Source organism: Erpetoichthys calabaricus, chromosome 2 (assembly GCF_900747795.2).
Source record: "Erpetoichthys calabaricus chromosome 2, fErpCal1.3, whole genome shotgun sequence".
NCBI lineage: Eukaryota > Metazoa > Chordata > Cladistia > Polypteriformes > Polypteridae > Erpetoichthys > Erpetoichthys calabaricus.
This window is the reverse complement of record NC_041395.2, coordinates 45,911,883-45,935,205: the sequence shown is the minus strand read 5'-3', so window position 1 is coordinate 45,935,205 and position 23,323 is coordinate 45,911,883. Positions and strand designations below refer to the sequence as shown.

The 23,323-nt window shown below is 36.2% G+C and overlaps 1 protein-coding gene across 1 annotated transcript in view; it reads left to right on the top strand.

The window, feature by feature from the left end:
* The first annotated feature begins 11,758 nt into the window (after positions 1-11,758).
* The window catches only part of LOC114645843 (nucleolar protein 9), a 45,359-nt gene continuing 33,794 nt past the window's right edge, over positions 11,759-23,323 (top strand). The window contains exons 1-4 of the mRNA XM_028793710.2: positions 11,759-11,955; positions 17,906-18,177; positions 18,400-18,660; positions 22,695-22,868. Of these exons, the coding sequence (XP_028649543.2) occupies positions 17,958-18,177; positions 18,400-18,660; positions 22,695-22,868 (655 nt within the window). The 5' untranslated portion in view covers positions 11,759-11,955; positions 17,906-17,957. The remainder of the gene's footprint in view (positions 11,956-17,905; positions 18,178-18,399; positions 18,661-22,694; positions 22,869-23,323) is intronic.

Below are 23,323 nucleotides of genomic sequence, written 5' to 3'. Positions count from 1 at the left end.
TCCTTTCTGAAGTGTCTGCTGAAGTATGCCTAATAAGGGTTTATAGATGATGTCTTTCATTTCTTCCAGTACAACTGGTAAGATCCCATCAGGTCCAAGGGTTTTATTAAAATATATTGAGGGCTTAAAGCAAATCAGACTCTTATATTTTGAAATCTATGAACTCAGTTTGTTTTTACTTCTGCATAAGACATTCCACTTCTTTTTTCCTTTATAAATACCTGGGTGAAATATCTGTTGAGTTCATTTGCTATTTCCTTCTCATTTTCAATGATTTCTCCATTTGTGTCCATAAGGTTTCTGAAATTCTTTTTTATTGTGTTTTTACTGGAGTAGTACTGAAAAATTGGCTGCTGTTAGTTTTGGCTTCTCTAGCAATTTTTATTTCAGTTTCTCTCTTGACACATTTGAATTCTCTTTTTGATCTCTTACTGTAGTTATTGGTATTTGTCTACATCAGAATTATTGGGCTTTTGTAATTTTCTTGTACAGTAATCTTTTCAATTATACTTTTTAAATAATACTCCTGTTTATTCACTTTGGCTTATTTTTTACTCTTTTTGTTTTATTGCTTTTTGGAATAAGCTTATTTTGAGCCTTGATCAGAAGATCTCTGGAGTGACACCAACTGTCATTTATAGTTCAAGCTAATCAGCAGCTCTAGTCAGGGTAAGCTGGACTAAAGTAGTGTGTCTTCAGCATGGCTTTAAAATATGAGACACTTATATCAATAGGCAGATCATTCCATAACTTCTGGTCCCTGTAACTAAAAGCTCAACCTCCCACTGTTATTTTATTAATCCTTGGAATCATAAGTAGGCTGGTATTTTGAGATCTTAAAGTGTGCTCTGTTTTGTAAGTAATAATAAGTTCACATAAGTAATACTACTTGTGAATCTTCTAATCTATATTTATTCAACCCAAATAAAGCTTCTATAGGGAAAATATGTTTGCTATGAAGTCCTTCATTTTGTAATAAAAACAAAAAAATATATATCTATTTTTCAAAGAAATATTGTAACTATTCCTTATGTACTTACTCACTGGGAAAGTTTGATTGCATATATTGTCTAGGTATAGAATATATCACTTAAATATTGAATTACAAACGAAGTTTGACAAATTGGTTTTAAATTATTATTATCTTATGAAGCACTACGTGATCAAATTTTAAAAAGATTTTGACCCTAATTGCTTCTTCATAATACCTGCACAGAAACTGCTTTACATTTATTTTGGACCTGGACTCTAGCACTTTGGAAAGATTTTTCTAGGTCTGTTAAAAGAGAGGTTACTTTTATTTATTAAGGATATCCTGTTGAGTTTTTTAAATTTAAAAGCTGTAAAGAAAAAGAATATTATCTAATTAATGTTTTTATTATATTGGCAATATTTCATATTCATAAATCTAACATTGTCAATCACTACCATTTGTTTCTTATGTTTGAAAAATAAATTGAATTGTATGTTAAGAATATTTCAACTTCAAAAAAGTTTTTAATGTTTTGCCATAATATTCTCTAATGTACCCTTGAAGATTTACATATTTGCTGTTTGTTCTCTTTTACTGTAATAGTAATTATGATATTATAATAAAGATTAAAAAAAACTCTGATGCCACATTCTGAATTTGCATAGTACAACATGAGTGTTGTTCGACTTTCAAAGTTGCTGCTCCCAGGATGTTCCTGGATGTCCAGGACACAACGCACATGTGTCAAATTCAGATGATTCCTTATAGGCTTTAAATCTAATCACATGTGTCTGTTTAAACAAATCTGTGCATTTCTGTGAACTTATTATGTAATTAATCATTTTTAATCTTTGTATTTTTATCTACTTATAGCTCTTCAAAAAAACAATACTGAAATGATAGATATAATTGTTATAAAAAGTAGTGCTTTTTAACAGTTCATTAAATAAGACTTGCAATATTTATTTTGTGTGAATATTATAGGATTATTTAGATAAGATGCAATCTTTAATTTGTTAAAACTTTATACAAGACTTTTGTAAAGCTTATAAGGGAAAGCAAGCATTATTTTTGAATTTGTGAATTTTAAATAGGAGTTTAACAGGCAAGTGCCTTTTTGGGCAAAGGGATGGGTCAGTAAGCACATGACGATGACTCATAGGATGACAATGAGTTTTTTCATAAGAGAGAGGATATTGAGACTCGTGCAAAAAAAATGAAGAATATTGGGAAACATGCAAATATAAGAGGAAATACCAAGTAGTGTAATAATTAGTAGATTATATAAGGTTAAGCTCAGATAAACTAGCCAGTGTGTGTATGCTTATAAATCAATATGAAATAGTTGCTTGGGACCTTGTAGTCAACATGTTATTGTATTTAGCTAAAAACAGCTACACTGACAAGTAACAAGACCATTGCAAATTATCATCTGTCCATTTTCTGCTAGTGATGGAAATTCTAATCCATTCCAGATCTATCAAATCTATTCATTTGATTCACAAATACATCACACAATTCTTGTTCACTTATGATTCTCTAACTTAGTGTCTTAACTTAATTATGGATTTTCGTGATATTGTCAGGCTTCATTATTTCAATGAGGGTAATATTATACAATATGAATTGCCAGCATGTGTAATATATAATTTAATAAATATAAATAGTATATAAAATTAATTTGTTTCTGATTCATTCAAAGTCCCATAAAAGGTTATATTTTTTAAAATGGATCAATCAGATGATTCGGTTTACTTAATTGGGTAGTTGTAAAGAATAAAATCAGTAAAATGGTGACAGAATTGGCTCAGACACAGGAAGCAGAGGGTGATGGTGCGAGGAACCTCATCAGAACTGGCCGATGGTAAGAGTGGTGTTCCACTGGTGTCAGTGCTAGGGCCGCTGCTATTTTTAATATATATAAATGATTTAGATAGGAATATAAGTAACAAGCTGGTTAAGTTTGCAGATGATACCAAGACAGGTGGATTAGCAGATAATTTGGAATCCGTTATATCATTAGAGAAGGACTTGGATAGCATACAGGCTTGGGCAGATTTGTGGCAGATGAAATTTAATGTCAGTAAATGTAAAGTATTACACATAGGAAGTAAAAATATTAGGTTTGAATACACAATGGGCAGTCAGAAAATCGAGAGTACACCTTATGAGAAGGATTTAGTTGTCATAGTGGACTCAAAGCTATCGACTTCCCGACAGTGTTCAGAAGCCATTAAGAAGGCTAACAGAATGTCAGGTTATATAACACGATGTGTGGAGTACAAGTCCAAGGAGGTTATGCGCAATCTTTATAATGCACTGGTGAGGCCTCATCTTGAGTACTGTGTGCAGTTTTGGTCTCCAGGCTACAAAAAGGACATAGCAGCGCTAGAAAAGGTCCAGAGAAGAGCGACTAGGCTGATTCCAGGGCTACAGGGGTTGAATTATGAGGAAAGATTAAAAGAGCTGAGCCTTTACAGTTTAAGCAAAAGAAGATTAAGAGGTGACATGACTGAAGTGTTTATAATTATGAAGGGAATAAGTACAGTGGATCGAGATCATTATTTTAAAATGAGTTCATCAAGAACACGAGGACACAGTTGGAAACTTGTTAAGGGTAAACTTTGCAGAAACATTAGGAAGTTTTTCTTTACTCAAAGAACGATAGACACTTGGAATAAGTTACCAGGTAGTGTGGTAGACAGTAAGACATTGGGGACTTTCAAAACTCGACTTGATGTTTTTTTGGAAGAAATAAGTGGATAGGACTGGTGAGCTTTGTTGGGCTGAATGGCCTGTTCTCATCTAGAGTGTTCTAATGTTCTTTGTTAGGAAATTTAGTGCAAAAGTGTTAGGGTAGCCAGTTCCTAGTAGGAACACTTCAGCCCTTGCGGTGTTGAAGACAGAGAGCAAGATATGTCTGAGCAGCATGCAGCCTGCCCTTGTTAAGAATTCCAGAGGTAAGTACTGCAGAGTGAATATGAGAAACCAAGTTAGTAAGCTCATGAACATTATTTAGACACTTCCAGGATTTGCTTGCCCACTAATGTTGACCAGTAAAATTCGCCAAATCATTTTTCATAGCAAATTTGCTGGGTTCACTGAATTTTTCCCTGAACACTTACAGAGCAGCCATCTTAGGAAACCTTTTTTTTTTTAGCACCCCATGATGCTTTGCGGAGGTTGAACCCCAACAATGTCCATATGTCCTAGGGCCCATTCACACCTAAGTGTTTTTCTAGTATTTCAGCTCTTCACCAGAATACTCCTAAATCACTTTAAAGTTATTTGCATGGTTTGTATTGACATTATTTATATGTAAGTATTTTAGCAGCAAACACTTTAGAAAACTCAGCTCATTGAAATTAAAAAAAATGCAGGTGTCATCTTGCTTCAATCGTATTGACAGCTATTGAGTCAAGTGCACACGTATTGTGCAATCAAGTGACAAGTTGCTAGATGACCGGATCACACGTTTATATGATTTTCCACTGAAATCAGAGGAAAACAATAACAACACAATGATTTCTTCTTTTTTCATAAATCACTACTTACATGCTTACCTGCTTATCGACACCCATGTGTGTAATCATCTCATTTGTCAGAATGCTGTCTGCTACACTGAAAGTCCCAAATTGTTTTCTCAACTTCCTTGGCTTATGAACAAAGGGAACTTGGTAGCACTGCTAAGCAGATCATGGGCTTGCACCCTGGGTCCTCCCTGTGTGGAGAGCTCTTTGAGTAGTAAGAAAAGCACTACATGAATACAAAGAATTATTATTATTATTATTATGTACAATTATGACCCCTGCTCTTCACTACTGTGACTGCCAGGAATAAAAGCACTAAAGTCATAGGAGACATTCTGGAGACAAAACAATTATCTCACAAAATGACAACACCTCACAACCTACAAAACAGAAATGATATCAATCATATTTTGTCTGCAAAACGCTTCTTTAAAATCATTGGAAAAATGTTTGAAAAATGCTCAGAAAACACCGGAAAAGCACCTGAAAACATCCAAAAATGTCTTGTCGCAGGAGGCTGGGGGACAGACCCAGCCGGGACGCCTGGAAGGACCAGGAGGTGGCGTGTTCGTCCTCCGGGCCACGAGGGGGCAACCGCACTGAATCGGAAGAGGGCCACGGAAGGGGAGCAGGAAGGCTCAAGCCCATTGGGGCCCGAGCCCACCGCCAGGGGGCGCCCCGAGCCTCATGGAGCCTGGGACATATTTACTTCCGCCACACCCATGAACGATGATCCTTCCAGGGACACCCGGAGTGCTTCCGGGTGCTCTCATGACACTTCCACCACACCAGAAAGTGTCATCAGGCAGAGCACCTAGAGCTCATATGGGTAAGAATAAAAGGGGCTGCCTCTCAACAATCAGTGAGCTGTAGTCGGGAGTGGGAGCAGGACGAAGCTCCCGTGGAGAGAGGAAAAGGTGGCCCACGGACAGTGAGAGAAAGGCCCGGTATAAAGGTGATTGGGGCAAGAAGCACAGTGTGTTGTGCTGGACAGTTGTGTGTAAAAGGAAGAAAAATAAACAAGAGTTTTATAAAGATGCGGTGTCTGTCTGATGGTGTCCGGGCAAGTCTCACAGTCTGCATACATCCAATAAAGAGCTTCAGAAAAGCTGAACAAACAATGGAAATTTACAACACTCAACAACAACAACAACAACATTTATTTCTATAGCACATTTTCATACAAATAATGTAGCTCAAAGTGCTTTACATGATGAAAGAAAAAGAGAAAAAAAAGACAAAGTAAGAATTAAAATATGACAACACTAATTAACATAGAATAAAATTAAGGTCCGATGGCCAGGGAGGACAGAAAAAACAAAAAAACCCCAGATGGCTGGAGAAAAAAAATAAAATCTGCAGGGGTTCCGGGCCATGAGACCACCCAGCCCCCTCTGGGCATTCTACCTAACATAAATGAACAGTCCTCTTTGTATTTTAGGGTTCTCATGGAAGGACTTGATGATGATGGTCATGTAGACTTCTGGCTTTTAATCCATCAATGTAGGAACATCATGGTGCTTTGATTAGGTGGTGGTGGTGCAGGTCGCCACCACAGAAAACTGGGAAATGAAACAGAAGAGATAGCAGGGGTTAGTACAGATTTTAGAGCCACCATGTATAGTTATGATAATTAATTGAATATACAGTGCATCAGGATTAAACTAAATTGAAGTTATGAGAAAGCCATGTTAAAGTAATGTGTTTTCAGCAGTTTTTTTAAAGTGCTCCACTGTATTAGCCTGGCAAATTCCTATTGGCAAGCTATTCCAGATTTTAGGTGCATAACAGCAGAAGGCCGCCTCACCACTTCTTTTAAGTTTAGCTCTTGGAATTCTAAGCAGACACTCATTTGAAGATCTAAGGTTACGATTTGGAATATAAGATGTCAGACATTCCGATATATAAGATGGGGCGAGATTATTTAAGGCTTTGTAAACCATAAGCATTATTTTAAAGTCAATTCTGAATGACACAGGTAACCAGTGTAGTGACATCAAAACTGGAGAAATGTGCTCGGATTTTCTTTTCCTAGTTAGGATTCTAGCAGCTGCATTCTGCACTAGTTGCAAACGATTTATGTCTTTTTTGGGTAGTCCTGAGAGGAGTGCGTTACAGTAATCTAGTCGACTAAAAACAAAAGCATGAACTAATTTCTCAATGATATAAGAGGTCTAACTTTTGCTATGTTTCTTAAGTGAAAAAATGCTGTCCTAGTGATCTGATTAATATGCGATTTAAAATTCAGGTTACAGTCAACAGTTACCCCTAAATTCTTTACCTCCATCTTGACTTTTAATCCTAATGCATGAAGTTTGTTTCTAATAACCTCATTATATCCATTATTGCCAATCACTAAAATTTCTGTTTTCTCTTTATTTAGCTTGAGAAAATTACTATTCATCCATTTAGAAACACAAGTAAGACATTGTGTTAATGTCAGGTGTGACATACTCAGGTGTCATACTCAGGTGTGAATGGGCCTTTAATCAGAAAGCCGTTAGTAGCAGCAGCCGTAATAGTGACAATATGATGCATGTGTGAAGAGACTTTTTCTTCCACAATGACCCAGTCAGACACAGAGTGGCAGGAATATCTGGACTGCATGGAGAGTGACTACCTGGGGTGAGTTGGTACACTGATAACATCACAGAGTTCTGGGTCATGAGGCTGAATTTAAGTTACAACCTCGCTCAGCATGCAGTGAAGATTCTGTGTTGTCCAGGTTCCAGCTTGCTGACTGAGTTGGCTTTTATTGCTACAGGCAAGGTGATGCAGTTGCAATCCTATTATGGAGATGTGCATCAATGACCTGTATTAAATAAAAATTTAATTGAGTTAATTAAAAGCAGAAAATAAATTTGATTAACGGTAATAACAATGTTTCACTCCAACCTCATCAGCAAGCCAATTAGTTCCTTGCAGTGTCCTGAAGGAAGTATCATAAAGCTTGTATGGTCCCACAACTGCTTCCACCTGCCCATGATCTCTTGCAGCCCACAGCTTCATGACTGGAAAGAAATAAATATATATTTGTATGCTATGAACAGTTGAAGATGGCCAACGGGCTCTTGTAGTCTTGAAAAGGCAATAATGTACAGGGGATGGACATGTAAGGATTGATTGACCTTTTATCCTGTTTGTATGAAACAGGCTGAGTAACCCTAATCAGAAATGATTGGGGCTAAAAGCATTTGATTTTTTGGAACACTTTACCTATTTAGATATATTTATGTATGGGATTATTTTAGTTCATTCTAACCAAATTCATAAAGATAACATCCCTTCAAAATTTTCCTCCTTATACAAGTCAATTTAAACATTTTGCAGTCTTAAAATTTTAAGACAGCAAATTTTTTTATAATAATTTGTCACCTCATGAATTATGCCGGATGTTTTTCAGTTATTTAGGGTAATTTGTACAGCCCCTAAACTTCACATTCAGCCAACAGGCCAACATCATGTAAAATAAGAACCGGGGCCAAACTGGCAACAAATGACCAATTGGACAGAACAGCCAAAAGGTCAACATCATGCAAAGAAAGATCTGGTGCCAAACTGGCAACAAGAACGTTCATTTTAGGACCTTCGTCTTGTGTGTTTGTGGCATCTGTCTGGATCTTCAGTATTGCCTCAGCACATGATTTAACCTCTTTGGAGGCATGCAATGTTTCCTCTTTTTTGGTTGATGCAAAACAGATGACTGAAGGCCGTGAAGGAACTTGTTTTTTTTCTGAAGAAACTGCTGCATCCTGCTAATCAGCTTCTGTCTTCCTCACTTCAGATTCCAGGATAGAAACAACTGAATCTGTGCACTGGCCTCTTCTGTAGGGCTTGAGGTGGCTGGTATTGTACTTGGTTTTCAAAGTCATTCCCTCAAAATTTTTTAGGGTAACTACTTTACCACTAATGGACACAATAATGTACGGCCCTGAGAAATCTGGCTCCATTCTTCCTCCTTTCCTCCCACGTTTCCTCATGTTGAGAAGCAGAACCTCATCACCAGGACTGTACACCACATTTCTGCACTTCTTCTGAGCTTTCCTGTCATATGCATCCCTTTGTTTTTGCTGAGACTTTTCTAAGTTCTCATCAGCTGTTTTTCTAACAGACTCCATTTTTTGATTTTTCTGATTTAAAAATTCTACATAACTATCCTCCTCAGGAAGAATAATGGTGGTGAGCTACAATTAAAAGTGCAAATGTAACAATATGGCAACTTAGAGATTAACCATAAGAAAGTTATTTTTTAATAAAAAGAAATAAATATAAAACTGGTACATCTGTTGAAGAAACAGAAATCTACAAATAACAGGGCCAAAAGCATGGCAAATACAACAGAACAACTACGCAACAGTTATTGTTAAACCACACACACTACTGCTAATCACTGCCTCCTGAAGTCAAGGTCACCGACAGAGTCTGAGTAACACACATGACATACATGAACAATTTCACATCTTCAGTTCACCTAACATCCAAGTCTTTAAGCTGTGGGAGAAAACTGAAATACCAGGATGTAACCACTAATCATGGAAATGTCATAGGCATGCTAAGCAATGCCTCTATGAACTAGCACAACAAATAACTGCAAATAAGTGAATTATTTCATCATTTATCATCTACTTCTAATTTATATGATGTGGCATCAAATCTTCATTATTCATAATATATAATAATATAAATTTACACACAGAGCTGTAAGTAAACACTCATCTACAAGTAAACTGGAACCTCTGAGGGGAACACTGCTTCTCTCCCATACATAAGTAGAAATGGGGAGTGCTTTGTTGTAGTGTGAATTTTGGACCTCAATGAAAAAAGTGTGGCGTCCAGAAACAAGTCCCAGTTGTTCTGCTGGTCGTTGACTAATTTCCTTAGGGCTCTAAAACAAAAGCATGATTACTAAAAAAATTAAATATTGTAAATAAATGTACCGTAGGGAACCTTAAAATAATACTTACCGTTTAATGTTATCGTTAGTTTTCTCATCCAGACCGTTTGTCTGGGGATGATAAGCTGCAGTCACACTCCTCTCAACCCCTAGCACCTGACACAGCTTCTGGTTTAGCTTAAGAATAGCAAGAAAAGTAACAGTAATTATTTTATTCTGATACATAGACAGATACAGTACATAGAGAGTATTAATAATTATTACTGTGAATATAAAATAAAAGCTTACTTCATTAACAAATTCCCTGCCTTGGTCAGACAGGATTCGTTTGGGGCATCCATGCCTATATATTATGGAGCACAGATACTGTCCAACCTCTCCAGCAGATTTTGTTTTTAATGGATATGCTTCGACCCACTTTGAAAAGTAATCAGTGGCAGTCAAAATGTATTGGTGGCCTTCTGATATTTTTGGCAATGGGCCCGTCAGGTCAATTCCAATAAGGTCCCAGACAGCAGACACCTTTTAGACAAGCAATTTTTCAAAATATAAATAAACAAATCATTAAAACTAACAAACATTGCTCAATAGCAAATGGATTACTTATGTTGCTGCACAAAAGAGTCAATGAGGGTCCCAAAGTAAATTGTGAGATTTTTTTGTCTACTATTACACATTTACCTTAATACACTGGAGTGGCTGAGCAACAGTCAAAGGTTTGCCAACCTTTTGGCATTTGTCACACTCCAAAACCTTTAACATGAAAATAATCAAAGTAAAAACCATACACAATATTTTAGTTATTTAAAATAAATATTATTTTTATTTCAAAAAACAATAATATGGAAAAAACATACCCAGTTGTCAACATCCACAGACATGCCAAGCCAGTAAAATCTGGAGCACATGGCAGTGCGGGTTTTCAATACACCTGTGTGCCCGCCAATAGGAGAGGTGTGGAACTCCTTGAACAGCTCCCTTGCCTCCTTTTTGGTCTTGATGATCCTCCTACTTCCAAAGAAGAGTTCCCCTTCTAGATTGAAAGTAATACTTATTTAATGCCAGAATTAAATTCACAGAACATCAGATATATAGTGTTTATTATACTAACCCTTCAGAGTGAATTTGGAGGAATATCTCCTGAGGCCTTGTCTCTGAGACTTATCATACCCATCAGGGTATGATCCCACAGACAAAAAGTTGAAAATTTCTTCCCACTTTTTTTCCATAGCTTAAAAAAGCAAAATAAACAAGTTCTAATTAGCACATTAAATTAACAGTTTATTTATTACACACTATGTCAACAAAAGCAACAGATTACTTGGCATGAATGGTATATACACCATATATGTTACACCCATCCGTTTATTGTAAGTCGTAACATTAAACTTATAAGGTTATACCATGTCATCATTTAACATGTTGTATTTAGAAGTCGTCTATCAAATTTATGGAAATGTTAACATTTCTTAATTTATTCTATATGCATCATTTAATGCCCGAAACAGACACAGCCTGATGCAAAGATTTCACAAGACGGTTATTACTCGTGCATAGATACAATGGCCTGTACAAGATTAAAAGTCACACATGCAAAATATACAACTTATAAAATGTTGACAGTAAATACCTATGCAGTAAACTGTAATAAATGCATTAATGTAGTAAGGCTAAGAAAAGCATACATATTACTGAAATACAGTAACACCTCAAACTTCAACACTAGGTAGGACAGATCGACGAACAGTTGGTAAGCTTCGAGAAAAGTTGCGTAATTTTGGTCTACGCATGCGTAGTATCAGTGAGTAGATCATTTCGATGGGTAGGATGTTTCGTTAGAACACCACCGCAACATTCCGATATCAAATGTAGGACACAATGACGCGGCGAGTCAGCGTTAGATATAAACTTCCTAATCCAAATTAATTGTCTGAAAATTCAAGGCATTGAGCCCGTCGTCATTGTAACATGTTTCTCATCTAATTTAAACAGTATTGAATCAACAGTATAAACAGTATTATTATGGTAGGCATACTGGTCGCGATATGCTCTCACCGTTTGGCAGCAGAACCATTCCAGACATTGTCCGATCTTACTTAAAAACTGTTCATTTTACATGCATTTGGTCCTTAGTTTTGCGATTAAAAGCTAAATAGTGTCCACTCAATAACAACATTTACTAGTAATGGGCTGCTGTCTTTTACTAATTATAAAGCCAAAAAGAATGGATAATTAAGTATTTCGCACAATTATTTGTATAATGCATATCACAGCTTCTAAAAGTTCCTGATTTGCGATTCAAAGAAGCTTGCCGGGTTACGTCATTTGAATGCGCCTCTAAGCTTTCTCTCTCTTTCTGGTCGTCATTAGTGCGCGCCAGTTACTTATTACACGCGAGTCCATCGTTTACTGTTTTTTTTATGTTTTTAAATCTGATGATCAACATTCCACCTTTATGAACGTGATTCAGTTCAGTACTGTATTAGCATTTGACGTCGTGTTTCGCCACTGGATTCTTGTTCTCAGATCGCTTGTCGACGCGTCGGATTTATCATAAGGTGTGTATAAAGCATAAGACACGAGTAAATGTCTCGTACAGCTGTTTACCTTTAATAAATGTTTGAATATTAACACAATGACGCAATTCTATAATGAGAATGATTACTTACTTCGAATGATTTAGATTCTAACCTGACTGTTTATCATAAAGCTGAAGTTTGTTCTCAGTTACGACGATTTACTTAATTTTCCCAAACCAGCTAGAAAGTCTCGAATTCATAAAGTTCACCGTGGCTTCAGAAGCTCTTAACATGTGTGCATTTTACTAATTCAATGAAATAAATGTTGTGTTGACACTATAATTAAACGAATAACTGTACTTATGTGTCAGGAAAGCCCCTTGGGATTACTGTCTCCAAAGGTGGACGGACCTCAGTCTCTCCAGTTAGTAATGTATATTTATTTAGCGGATTTTTTTTTTTCTTTCTAAGAGCGACCTCTTAACACCAGGATACAATTCACCCATTTATGTACAGCTGTTTTTTTTTTTTTTTTTTTTTTTTTTAAAGAAGTGAACTAGAGCCTGGTTAAGTGATTTGCTCAGAATCCCAGCGTGAGGTTGAATTCTACTACTTTACACCACGTTGCCTGCTTTCGTTGAAAATTCAGGTTTAATTAAATAATGTATTTCTGTTTGAATTTAGTCATTTCCAGAAATAACCAATATTATATGTTATGTTTCAAGTTCATACCATTTATCTTTTGGTTCTATTTGTTCTTTTTGGATTATTTATCTGAAGTGCCCTCTTAATTTTTGTCAAAAGACTTGGTGATGCTGTGCTCAGTGAGGAGCACTTAAACGACAGCACTGATTTGCAAATCATCCACGGGTGGATATAAACATTTGATCTACACTGCAGATGTTCAAGTTGTGTCCATCCTTGTGAGTGAGGCAATATGTGTATTCTTGTGATTATTTTCTTGTTTTAATAACTTACATGTTATTGAACTTATATTGCAATAAGCACACTTAAGTCAGAAAGTTCTGTCATTACAATATTCCAAACATTAATGTTGAAAACATATTAAATCATAATTAACACTGAAGGCCCTTCCCCTGCCGAGTTCAGATAGCAATTGCTAACAGAAAGGTCATTATGAAATGGTTCCTTGTGTATTTTAAAATATCAAAATAGAAATTAGTCTCTCAGTGCCAAAGGCACTATATAAATAAAATGTTTTATTATTATTATTATTATTATTATTATTAGATGTATAATATATACAGTATCTATCTATCTATCTATCTATCTATACTTCTGAAGACAACCAAGAATGAGTTTTGGGTGGGTGCAAACAATTAGATGTCTCGCTGAGTGTCACATTTCTAAATCAGTCCAACTACTCACGAAGATGGCACTCAAATTAGGAGCATTGATTTTGAACTGGAAAAAAGCAGCGGTGCCCTTGTTGACCTTCTTCGACGGATTGTAAGCCTCTGATTACGATGAACTGTCGGCAGCTGAAAAGTCTTATAAAAAGACCCCTGCTAAACATATAAATGTGGCTTGTCTTTGTTTTTTTAGCATATTTAATGTTGCTGAGTTCTCATATAAATGAATCTTGCATGTTCAGTACAAAAGGTAAAACATTATAATCTAAACTATTGATTGAAAGTATACATTTAAATAATGTCATTCGTTGACACCTTTTTTGGTCAGTGGCAGGATTTTTTAGTGTAATTAATGTTTCTGCATTCTTAGTTACACTATCTTAAAGTAATCTGATGTTCGTTGTAAGGTGTTAAAACATTAAAAGCTTTACTGAAAAATAACAGAAATTAATAATATATCACAGTTAAATTATTATGCCATTCTTCCCCATTGCTCCTGTTTGTCAGCAAGAGACAAAAGGAAAAGGTATAGTTATAAAAAATAGGTTAAAAAGATAGTTTTCCGTAATGTTAAAATTGTCAGTTATAATTACACCAATTGTAAGTCAGTAAACCTCAGACATTTAAGCAACACAAAGATGTTTGTATTAATGTACAAAAAACGTCTCACTTCAAAACCTTCTAGAGACCCTGGTGTGCTCCTGTCCTCGTGTGCTATGAAGAGCTTTTAAGCCAGCTTCCAAAATAAGGAAGAGGATAAAAAGCCTCTTGTCATTTTTGATACAAGTCTGGTCAGTATTTGTATGTATGTTATAAGAGAATAAATATATATTAAATAGATTCAGTTGCACACTTCAATAATTAAATGGACTTGACCTCTTAAGGGTGCGGAAATATGAACATATCTCACCAATCCTTCAGTCACTTCATTGGCTCCTTATCCATCTCCATATCGAATACAAACTCTGTTTGTTTACTCACCAGTGTATCCATGGAAATGCTCCACAATATCTTAAAGAACTCCTTATATTACAATCCACTACAAGAAACCTCCGTTTTACAAATACCCACCGCCTTTGCCCCCGTGTGACCAAACTTCATACAATGGGTGACCGAGCCTTTGCAGCCCCTGCTCCACGGCTCTGGAATGCCCTACCAGAGAGCCTGAGAACACAGCAGATTGTGGGCTGTTTTAAAAAACAGCTAAAGACTTTTCTATTTAGGAAAGCTTATTAAAAAGAATGCTATAATTATTGTTGTTTTATCTGTGTTTTTATTTTACCTTGCCTTTGTTTAATCTTTTTATGTTGAACTTTGAGATTTACTGCTAATGTAAAGTGCCTCTATAAATAATAATGCATGATTATTATTATTATTATTATTATTTATAACAGTCAATTTTTTTACTAGTAAGATATTAAAAATACAAAATGTTTTGTAACTGAGGATATACCAGTAAAATAGAAGCACCCATTATCTATATTGTCAAGTTTGGTTCTCATGATGGTGATTTTCTTAAAGATATTTGTGGCTTCATTTAATGCATAAAATGTAAAGTGTGGCAAGTGAATCTCTGATAAAATTAATTTGTCCAAAGTTGTATCAGTGACACTCGATGATGTTACAGTATTTAGGCTTCCCAAATGTCATAGACATAATAGATTACACTTGTGAGGGAATAAAAGCAACACCAAGCTAATTGGAGACTGAATATATAAAATACAAATCATTCAGAACTTCAGGGCACAGGTCAGTCCTTTCAAGTGACACCGGCCAGTCATATTGCTCAATTAGACGCTTTCAGCAGGAGTGACATTGGAGCATCACACCAGTGGCAGAAGCTGCAGCTTTCTTTTTGGTTGCAGTGTGTGCAGAATACGTTTGCGTATACTAAATGTACTGTTCTAGTAATTTTGAAGGAAGTTATGTTCTCGTATATAATTTTAAGTTGGGGTCAAATGTGCGTTATGTTGCTGTTGAATACTTACTTGTCTTAAGTTTTTGAAGTATAACATTCACAAACCAGTACATTTATAATCAAAATGGGCTATTCAAAAGAAACTTTAAAAAATAATAATAATGTTATTAATATTTAATAATGCAATGCACCAATTCAGAACTGTAATGAACTTCAACGTCAGTCTCCTATGGACTGCGACGCAGCTTCTCTCGCTTTCTTTATTTGTGTTATTATATTTTAACTATTTTTCCTTGATCAACTGCTGAAACCACCACTGTTTCTGTTGCAAGTTCTTTTATTTTATGATGATTAAACTTTTCCAGGTTGTCCTATAATACATTATGTATCCCATCAGTTTTTTGCTTCAAGTCAGCGATATAGTCAGTCAGATATTACACTCTCCTCTGTGTTATCAACAATCTGTTGTTGGGACTGCCTTAATCTCACGAGTGCCCGCATAATCGTGGATTGCCCAAACCCATCTTGAGTTAACAAGAAGCACTTTGTGTACATGGAGCAGACTGAGCCTTTATTGGAAACGAGACAAATTCAAGTGAGGTTTACTGAGCGAAGTCTCAGTTTAATAAGAGCATTTTATGGAATACCCCCCTGGCTTTACAGCCTTTCGTTAACGTGCCATTGTGTTTTGGTTGAAGGCTCTGTCCCACCAATGATTACTGATGAGTTAGTTACCTTACATATAAAAGTATTTATGATTTTTATTGCAGCCTAATGTTTTTTATCCCCTCAATGGCAGCAGAATACTGTCCCTAGAGTTATTTCAGGCTGAACATTGTAAAGCTGATGATTACACATCACCCTGATTTTGACTTGTGCTTAACCAGAATTACATAGATTTCTGATTCTGAGTCATGCTCTGAGATAACGCCAAGGAGGTTAAAGTGTATGGACTGGAGAAAATGGGGGTGGGTTTTTTGGGAAGAAAAATGATTCACCATAAATTAAATAATTTGCAGTAATTGTAAATCCAACACTATCTGACCATTAAATAGTTTCCATCAAAATGGTTATGTGTTTTCTGAATTTTGTCAAATGTTTAGAGAAACAAATAAACAAAATTTGTTTAAATTTAAGTCCTACATATGAAACACACAACCTTGACAAACTTATTAAAAAGTGAAAAACTGGGAATGAAATTTCTGAATTACTTAGTGTGTTAGGTTAGTTTTCAGTTCTAGAGTTGCAACCGTAAATTCAGATAAGTGGGTTCAGGAAAGGGATGGATGGACATCAGAATGTAAACTCATCACCGAAATGCGCAATGAAACAAGATTTTCTGCTCACTTCCATGTCCTGCCTCCTGGAGGACACCAGATAAATACCAGAAAAGTCTTACAGATGTTGAAGCTTGCCATGTTTTAGTAATCCTGACTTTTGCATAAGAAGTGGCTTAAAAATTGTTTCAAAGTGTAAGCAAGTTTTACACACAAGGCCCCTGGGCTGAAATCCCAGCCTATTCACATATTGTGTAGAATCTGCAGTTTCTCCTCATGATTTACTACCACACAGAAAGGATGTGCAGATTAATTTGTTGAGTCAAAAGTAGCCCATTTTAAATTAGTGTAATCTGTGATGGGCTAGTATCCCATTTAAGATTGTTTTCTTTGTTATGTCTCAGGTTGCTCCTAAAGGCTGTCCAATATATCCCTATTTTGGATGTTCAGTATAATTCATAAAATAATAGGGCTAGGAGCTTAATTTAAGAACAGAAAATGGAGAGTGAGCACATATATATTTTGTGTAGAAAGCTGCCTAAAACGTGACACCTATAACATCACAGAAATGATTGCTATATACATATAAAAAAAAGTTGATTGATATATACTGTATTCTGTGATGTATTTAATAGAGCATTAGCATTACAAGACACTTTATGAATATGGAGATAGCACAATGTAATAGAAGATTGTTCAGTTCATGATAATTACAGTATACAGCAGTAACAACCAACAAAGTAAAAATAAACATGTACACCATTACATCAGTAATAAAACCAATAGGGCTGAGCGAAAATATAACAATCTTCTTCCATTATCTGATGTTGAAAGACACTGGTATTGGAATGTCATCATTCATGGACTGCTGATCTTTTTATGATGATTTTCATCCCACAGAAAGGCCAATGATTTCATTTCTTTCCAACAATCTTATAAATAGCCCTCATATGAAAATTACATATTGAAAATTAGTTTTTTTCCATGTTTAATTCTGCAAAAGTAATAACCGACTCCAGTTTAGTTCCCACCACTCAACCCTGATTCTCATCTTCTTTAATTTCAGGCTTCTAAAACTTTTCCGGTCCAGAAGGCAATTCCAACATTGGAAGACTAGGTTTTGTTGTCCCAGAGTCTGTCAGAATTTAAGCTTTCTAGTTTTTCAGTGAGTTTCACTTTAAGCAAAGAACATACATGCAAAATTGGTAAACTATTTGTAACAGATGGCCATTCAAATAGTATACACACATTTAAACTTTGCTTTAAAACTGTGTGACATCTGATGGAAGTCAGGGTTGCTCAAGGTAGGACCATGAAAATATAACTTGATTGTGTGACATGTTAATTTTTCTTAAGTATTAAGTAATGTATTTATGCATGTGTTTACAGTTCCTTATTTTCATATCTGCAACTCCCAACAGATAAAAGAACCACTGGCCCAGTCTACTGTTTGTGGGATATTTGTGGAGAAGGATGAATCCAGAATGCAAAGACAATGTAAAGAGACATTTTAAAAAAGATACCAAGGAGAAAACAACATCTTTTAAGAAAGGGAAGCGAAAAAAGCAAATGGTGAAGCCAACAGATAAAGAGGAGCAATCCCATATTAAAAAATTAGACCCTCTCAGTAGAGGATATTTCCGAAGAGTTTCAGAAAGGCTGGAAGAAGACTTCACCACTGATGAAGAAAGAGGTAAGCTTGTCTTTGTGTTTTAAAAGCTTGCCAGTTGGTAAATTCTATACACTGGCATTGCCATCTGCCAGTTCTTTCATAGTTCCCTGTGACTTGTTTGTCCATCAAGGTACTTTGTCCCCTTCAGTGTAGCATTTCTGTCTGACCTGTCCTAAAAATATAGTTTATTTTCTCATAGTAGATTTAAAATCTGTCACCAAAAACTGTGTTTTACTTTCCTAGAGCTGTTTGTTGCCAATGTCTTCTCGGAGGTTAATGGGCAGGCTGTACCTCTTTCAATGGATTCATCTGGAAGTCATGTTCTTCAGAGACTCCTTCCACTGGCTTCATGCAACCAACTATGTCAGCTATTAAAAGAATTAGAAAATGAACTGAGCAAAGGGAGTGAAGAGTCTCATTTTGAACCTCTAGTCTGTCACTGCTGTGGTGCACATATCATGGAGACTGTGCTGCAACAAATATACAGATTAAGAAAGACTCAAGGTAAATATTAATTATTTGTACCTCCTGTTGTTAAAAACAAAGTAGTATCACTATATAATGTGTGTATGTGTATATAATGGGTAATTCCTTGTCAAATAATCACACTTTTGGATGTCATCGTCACAGATTTAACGGAAACTTGACCTGCTGATTTGATTATATGAGTAACCCATGGAACTAAAATTGCATGTGTCTTGGATCAATATTAAGGGCGCTTTAAGCTAACAAAGTTTGAACTTATTGGGGGTTTATGAATTTGGCTATATCTCCATAAATTTAAGTTGCACAGAAATGGTTCTCATATTGTATTAAAGCTATTTTCCAGCGTAAAATGAAAATGACCTTGTTTTGAGTCATTATAATATTAAAAATTGGATAGCAAAAAAAACCCTATATTTTAAAATTGTTCAATTTTTTTTTTACTAAAACTAGCCTTATAATGTCAAGAACACCTCCAGACAATTTGGTCTTTGGTTTTTGAGTTGTTGCTGGGACACTACTTACCTGAAATGCGCATCAATACCACAATTCCTTACAATGCTGTTGAACGGCAATTAGTGATCAGTGAATGGTACAGCGTTATTAGGGTTCATGAAAACTAAGACTAAAGCCAGAACTAGTAAAAATATAATTTTAATTGAAATAAAAATTTCAAATACAAAAAGACAATAATCCCAAAGTAACTAAAACAAAAAAGAATTAATGATAAAACCAGAATAGTTTTGGTTTTTCTCTTCAGTTCATACTTTTAGATAGATAGATAGATACATACTTTATTAATTCCCAAGGAGAAATTCACAAATGCAAGGGGAAATTTGACTTCTTGAGAGACATTGGCCTAGTAAAAAGGTGATGACAAGGTCCAAAAATTAGCTAGGAGAGTAACCTTTATGGTTAATCCCAGAGTGACTATAGATATTTGTTGTTTTCTAATATTATTTTGTACTTTTTTTTTTTTTAAATCCCCATTCATTCCGTTTTATTAGTATTTAAAAAAAAAAAAAAAATGTTTGTATTCTTGGCCTTTCTCTGTGTTATCCTGAGTTCAGGAGTAGGTCAAGAGAACCTGTTATAGTTTACTTGTGTGTAAGTGTGTGTATAGGTATATATAGTTATGTAAAAAAGAAAGCACATCCTCTTTCAATTCTAAAGTTTTACTTATCAGGACATAAAAAAAATCATCAAGTCCTCAGTAGGTCTTACAATTAGGTAAATACAACCTCAGATGAACAACAGCACATGAAACTTTACACCTTGTCATTATTTAGTTAACAAAAACTAAGCCAAAATACAGCAACAGTGCATGAAAAATTAAGTTTACTCTTACTGCTGTGATAAAAATTAAGAGGATAAGCAGCAGCCAGGTGCTGCTGATGAAATGCACCCAATTAATTGATCATCAACAAGTGTGACCGCCTCAATAAAAGCAGAAGTTTTGGCAGTTTGCTGGTTTGTAGCTTTCAGGTATGTGTTAATGCAATGCAAAGGAGGAAGGACATCAGCAATGATCTTAGAGAAGAAATTGTTGCTGTTCATCAATCAGGGAAGGGTTATAAGGCCATTTACAAACAATTTGAAGTCCATCATTTTACAGTGAGAAAGATTATTAACAAATGGAAAACAATCAAGACAGTTGCCAATCTTCCCATGAGCGGACATCCCAGCAATTTGTCTGACATTGTGGTCAGCAACACAGGAGCGCCACAGGGGACTGTACTTTCTCCGGTCCTGTTCAGCCTATATACATCTGACTTCCAATACAACTCGGAGTCCTGCCTCGTGCAAAAGTTCACTGACGACACTGCTATCGTGGGCTGCATCAGGAGTGGGCAGGAGGAGGAGTACAGGAACCTCATCAAGGACTTTGTTAAATGGTGTGACTCAAACCACCTACAACTGAACACCAGCAAAACCAAGGAGCTGGTGGTGGATTTTAGGAGGCCCAGGCCCCTCATGGACCCCGTGATCATCAGAGGTGACTGTGTGCAGAGTGTGCAGACCTATAAATACCTGGGAGTGCAGGTGGATGATAAATTGGACTGGACTGCCAATACTGATGCTCTGTGTAAGAAAGGACAGAGCCAACTATACTTCTTTAGAAGGCTGACGTCTTTCAACATCTGCAATAAGATGCTGCAGATGTTCTACCAGATGGTTGTGGCAAGCGCCCTCTTCTACGCGGTGGTGTGCTGGGGAGGCAGCATAAAGAAGAGGGATGCCTCACGCCTGGACAAACTGGTGAGGAAGGCAGGCTGTATTGTAGGCACGGAGCTGGACAGTTTGACATCTGTGGCAGAGCGATGGGCACTGAGCAGGCTCCTGTCAATCATGGAGAATCCACTGAACAGTATCATCTCCAGACAGAGGAGCAGCTTCAGTGACAGACTGCTGTCAAAATCCTGCTCCACTGACAGACTGAGGAGATCGTTCCTCCCCCACACTATGTGACTCTTCAATTCCACCCGGGGTGGTAAACGTTAACATTATACAAAGTTATTGTCTGTGTGTGTACCTGCATTGTTATCACTCTTTAATTTAATATTTTCTTTATCAGTATGGTGCTGCTGGAGTATGTGAATTTCCCCTTGGGATTAAGGTGTTGTACCACGTTAGCCATTATAAATGTAGAGAAAAGCCAAGCAAAATGACACCTTTTATTGGCTAACTAAAAAGATTACAATATGCAAGCTTTCGAGGCAACTCAGGCCCCTTCTTCAGGCAAGATGTAATCTTGCTTTACATCTTGATTTTAATCTTGATTACATCTTGCCTGAAGAAGGGGCCTGAGATGCCTCGAAAACTTGCATATTGTAATCTTTTTAGTTAGCCAATAAAAGGTGTCATTTTGCTTGGCTTTTCTCTACCCTTGGGATTAATAAAGTATCTATTTATCTATCTATGTATCTATCTATCTATCTATCTTTCCCCCATGGTCAGCCTGTGCAGTGCTCAGGGAAATTGCAAAAAAACCCAACAGCTATGTCTGAGACTGCACAGGCCTCAGTTAGCTTGTTAAAAGTTAAAGTTCATGACAGAACAATTAGAAAAGTGCTGAACAAGTATGACTTGTTTGTCAGGAAAAAGCCCCTTCTCTCTAAAAAGAAAATGGCAGCATGGCTTAGGTTTGCAAAGTCGCATCTGAACTAACCACAGACAAGACCAAAGTGGAGATGTCTGGCCATAATGCACAGCACCACTTTCCATGAAAACCAAACACAGCACATCAGCATAAACACCTCACACCAACTGTCAAGCACGATGGTGGATGGGAAATCATTTGGGCTTATTTTGCAGCCAAAGGACCTGGATGCCTTGCAGTCATTGAGTCGACCATAAATTCCTCTGCATACCAAAGTATTCTGGAGTCAAACGTGAGGCCATTTGTCTGTCAGCTAAAGCTTGGCCAAAATTGGTGCATGCAACAGGACAATGATCCCAAGCACACCAGCAAATCTATGACAGAATGACTGAAAAATGCAATGGCACAATCAAAGCTGAAACCTCAACCTGATTGAAATACTATGAGATGAAGACTGCTGTGCATAAATGAATGAACTGAAGCAAAGTTGTAAAGAAGAGTGGGCCAAAGTTCCTCCACAACAATGTGAGAGACTGATAGAGTCAGACAGAAAATGATTACTTCAAGTTATTGCAGCCAAAGATACTGCTGCACAAACTTGGCTTCTCCATCTTAGCTTCATATTTGTTAGATTTCAATGTGTCATTATATATTTGTCGTGTGGTGTTTTACACCTGAGGTTAGATTTAAATAATTTTAGAACCTGGTAAGAACCAGATGAATTTTAATTATCTCCTGGTACATAAAACCATAGAACTGGGTGTACTTCTTTTTTCACATGACTGTATTACAAAAAATATATTTTGTAAATGTATTTTATTATACATATAATTATAAAACTGTGGGGTCTGTTTAGGTTTTTGACTTAATATAGAAGTAGATGTAAATGCAGGGTGCATAATTTGGTTCTAGGAGCTGTATTATGGATTTATGTTTACATATCTTTATCATCTAGATGATTCTGAAGCCTCAGCAGACTGGGAAGTGTTAGAACATCACATTCTACGGCTTACATCTGAAGTGATAACCAAGCTGCCAACTTTCTGCAAGCACACACATGGCTCATTTGTGGTACGTGCATTGGTGCAAGTGTTGGGAGGGGTACTCCTGGAAGATTCAAACATTAAAGGTAAGTACCTGTTTTGTTGCCTATTAATTTTAAAATTAAGAAATTTTAAAAAAAGCACCAACCTGTACACATCCTTCAGTACCATAGGTAAATAAATAGTCTCATATTTTATTACTCAGAAAGAAGGTCTGTATGCTTTAAAGCCTGTGCGAGCTATAGGTAATTACATTAATTTGGTGTTTTAATCTGACACTTTTAAGTGTGCTCTAAGCATAGACGTAATATCATGTCTAATAACTTTGGTATCAAGATGTGAGAATGCTGTTTCTGTTGTTCAGATTTAACACACTTGTTATCAGGCCTAACACGGTGAATCATTTTCCCCAATTCCTTCCATTCCAGTCTTTTTTTTTTTTTTTTTTTTAATCCTGTCGTCATTGGTAAATCTCAGAATTTGAAGTGATTAGGTCTGAAGGTGTAAAACATCTTTTGAAGACAAACATTTTGCTTCTGTC